The sequence below is a fragment of the Littorina saxatilis genome, linkage group LG4, assembly GCF_037325665.1.
Source record: "Littorina saxatilis isolate snail1 linkage group LG4, US_GU_Lsax_2.0, whole genome shotgun sequence".
In the NCBI taxonomy this organism is placed as follows: Eukaryota; Metazoa; Mollusca; class Gastropoda; order Littorinimorpha; family Littorinidae; genus Littorina; species Littorina saxatilis.
Window position 1 is genome coordinate 23,413,199 of NC_090248.1, and position 3,340 is coordinate 23,416,538.

At 40.7% G+C, this 3,340-nt stretch overlaps 1 protein-coding gene across 1 annotated transcript in view; it reads right to left on the reverse strand.

Moving 5' to 3' along the window:
- The window catches only part of LOC138964260 (inter-alpha-trypsin inhibitor heavy chain H3-like), a 43,683-nt gene extending 41,766 nt beyond the window's left edge, over positions 1–1,917 (reverse strand). The window contains exons 1-2 of the mRNA XM_070336165.1: positions 1,813–1,917; positions 557–700 (exon numbers count right to left, since the gene is read on the reverse strand). Coding sequence (XP_070192266.1) covers positions 557–628 — 72 coding nt within the window. The 5' untranslated portion in view covers positions 629–700; positions 1,813–1,917. The remainder of the gene's footprint in view (positions 1–556; positions 701–1,812) is intronic.
- Positions 1,918–3,340: the final 1,423 nt, after the last annotated feature.

The following is a 3,340-nucleotide window of genomic DNA, read 5'->3' on the forward strand; positions in this document are numbered from 1 at the left end:
ATTGTTTTTAAGAAGAACATATTAAAATGGCAAATTAAAACATGAGTTTAAAAGCAATAGAATCGAAAACACCCAAAAGAACGAACCTTAAAATAACATCAATAACAATAGACAAAAAAACCCAGTTACAGATTGCATCAAACAAGCCAAACCAAACCAAAACAAATGAAAACAAAACAGAGAAGAAAGGGAAAGGAAGGGGGAGTGAGAGAGAGAGAGAGAGAGAGAGAGAGAGAGAGAGAGAGAGAGAGAGAGAGAGAGAGAGAGAGAGAGAGAGAGAGAGAGAGAGAGAGAGCGAGAGAGAGAGAGAGAGACTGAGAGAGAGAGAGAGAAACAGAGAGCGAGAGAGAGATAGAGAGAGAGAGAGCGAGAGAGCGAGAGAGAGACTGAGAGACTGAGAGAGAGACTGAGAGACTGAGAGACTGAGATACTGAGAGAGAGACTGAGATACTGAGAGAGAGAGAGAGAGAGAGAGAGAGAGAGAGAGAGAGAGAACAAGAACACAAACACAAACATCTGAACAAAACAAAATAGTTTTCTTAATGTTAGAACTCACCTCATCACAATAAACTGTTAAAACCACAAAGCAAATCACGCACACCAGCAGGTAACAAACGCGTGGCGACATTGTTCTTCTGGACAGCGGTCAAGTATCACGGCAGTCGATTCACCATTCCATGACTCCAGTGCACAATTGAACCTACAATGTAAAGGTCAATTCATGGAACAAATTTAAAGTTCATATCAGTATTCATGAAATAGGAGCAAAGCAGAAAAATGAGGGAACATTTTGATTGACGAAATCGGCCTGTTTTAATGATTTGATTTTGATTTTTTTGTTTTCCCTCTTTCTCCTTGGGTTTTTCCTTTTCTTTCCCATCTTTTATTTTTTATATTATACTTTTTAGTTTAATTGGCTTTTGTTAAAAAGAACATATTTTTCAATGTAATTGCAGAAGCTTACCAAAAAAAACCTAACATTCTTTTAATGGTTTTAAAAAGATCACTTGATCGATTTCTCTTGAAAACGTAAAACCACTTGTATCAGAGGCTGATTCACAGCTCTCTGTTTCTAGAAAAAAAAAGAAAAAAAAAATGACCGAACACCTTTTATCCGAAAAATCAGAAGACAAAAGATCAATTGATCAACTCGTGATGAGTACTAGCACACACACACAAATTTGTGAGCAGCTAATTTGCAGCTTTATAGTTTTCTTGTTTCTTGTGTTTCTTTCAAATCAAAGGAGAAGAAAACGTTTACCGGTTTGAATGAGAAAAGCGGAAATGCTGGTGTGACCAGCTGATTTCCAAATCTTTTTTTCACATCTCTTAAAAAACAAACAAAAAAAAAACCACTCTGTTTATCGACTTATTATTGGAGGAAAAAAAACATGCTTAAGACTAGTGTGAGCAGCCAATTTTCAGCTCACCAAATTAACGAAAAAACCATCAGCTGTCGATTTGAGATAAGAGAAACATAAAGACGAGTGTCACCAGCTAAATCGCAGCTGTGTTTTCACACCCTGTTACCAAAACAAATCAATGTTCCCTTCTTTGATGAGACCAACACCTTCTCCTCGAATAAAACATAAAATGAATCACTTCATTGATTTAAGATGAAACGCGTACAACCACTACTTTTTTTGGTCAGAAAATCGTAACTCTGCTTTGAAATCCTCTTCAAAAAATATTTAAAAAAAGAAAAGAAATCGATCAACTATCGATATTTGATGAGACCAACACAACCTTTTGGGAAAAAAATATGAGACCAACAAAACTTCTTAGGTTAGATAAAAAAAAAAATTCAATCACTGTATCGATTTCTGATGAGACGAGAACAACCACTTGTATCCGCAGCAGCTGAACCACACCTCTGTGTTTCGTACATGGCAAAAAGCAGTACAGGGAGAGTAAGGTGGAGTTTACTCCATCTGCTTGGCTCCTCCTGGCGTTACCCTTTGTCGCGTTTTGGCGTATTGCTGTCTGAACGGGGTACCTTAGGTAGGGTGCCACCCCCAAATTGGAGAGAACAAATCATTTTGTGTGTCTCTTCACTGAAAGCTGTACGGAGAAAACGAAGACCTGGAGAAGACAGCATCATTCGTCTCGCTGTCCGGGCTGACAATATAACGTGTGATCGACAAGAAGAAGAAGAAGAAGAGAACAAACCGCGGGGTCTGATTCGTTGAATTCATAACACGTTTGAATGTCAACCAATCCAACACCCCGGCTGGATCCCATCCGGTTGGTCACTTTCTCGTGAACCTCGGTCCTGGGCACGTTAGAGCTTCACGCTTCCTTCTGTCTGTCTGTCTGTCTATCCGCCTGTGTATGGGTCAATTGCGTGTGTGCTGATGAAATACTTTGTTTGTTTGTTTGCTTAACGCCCAGCCGACCACGCAGGGCCATATTTTTTTGTTTTTTTGTTTGCTTAACGCCCAGCCGACCACGAAGAGCCATATCATGGCGGTGCTGCTTTGACATATAACGTGCGCCACACACAAGACAGAAGTCGCAGCACAGGCTTCGTGTCTCACCCAGTCACATTATTCTGACACCGGACCAACCAGTCCTAGCACTAACCCCATAATGCCAGACGCCAGGCGGAGCAGCCACTAGATTGCCAATTTTAAAGTCTTAGGTATGACCCGGCCGGGGTTCGAACCCACGACTTCCCGATCACGGGGCGGACGCCTTACCACTAGGCCAACCGTGCCGGTTGATGAAATACTGAAACAGTATGACGACGAGTCGGAACACTGCAGACTGCATGTGCATAACGAAGCCGTTCACTTACTATTAATGTTCATTAGCATGATAACGGAGACATTTAGAGTAAACCAATGTAGGTTTGTCTGAATTACAGTAAATGAAGTCAAAATTACCAGATGTATTTCACCAAATGGCGTTTCAGATCGTATTTGTTTCAGTCAGTAAAGTGTTACACCATAAACCTTTCGGGCCAAACTGGTGTTTCAGTTAGTTAAAGTTAGTTCAGATTAGAAAGATGACTCGATGGGACACGGTTTGACTTCTGACTTGCAACATTCTCTCATTTTAATGGTTGACCCAGAAGCCTCAGCTGGTTCGAACTTTAGAAAGAGTCACAGAAAAGTTCAGGTAAACCGTTGAACAAATGTGCATATATGTTGTACTTAAAAACCAAAGACTTCTGCACAGGAAAAACAGCACACCGAACGCCTACATTATAAAATGAAGACTTCTTACTCAAAATACTTCGTGTACGGTTCATGGACGGCAATTCATTCGTAAAGGCGCACAACCAATAGGCACGAAGATGTTAGTAACCGTGGGCCATCTGGAAGGCTGCAGAGCAAAT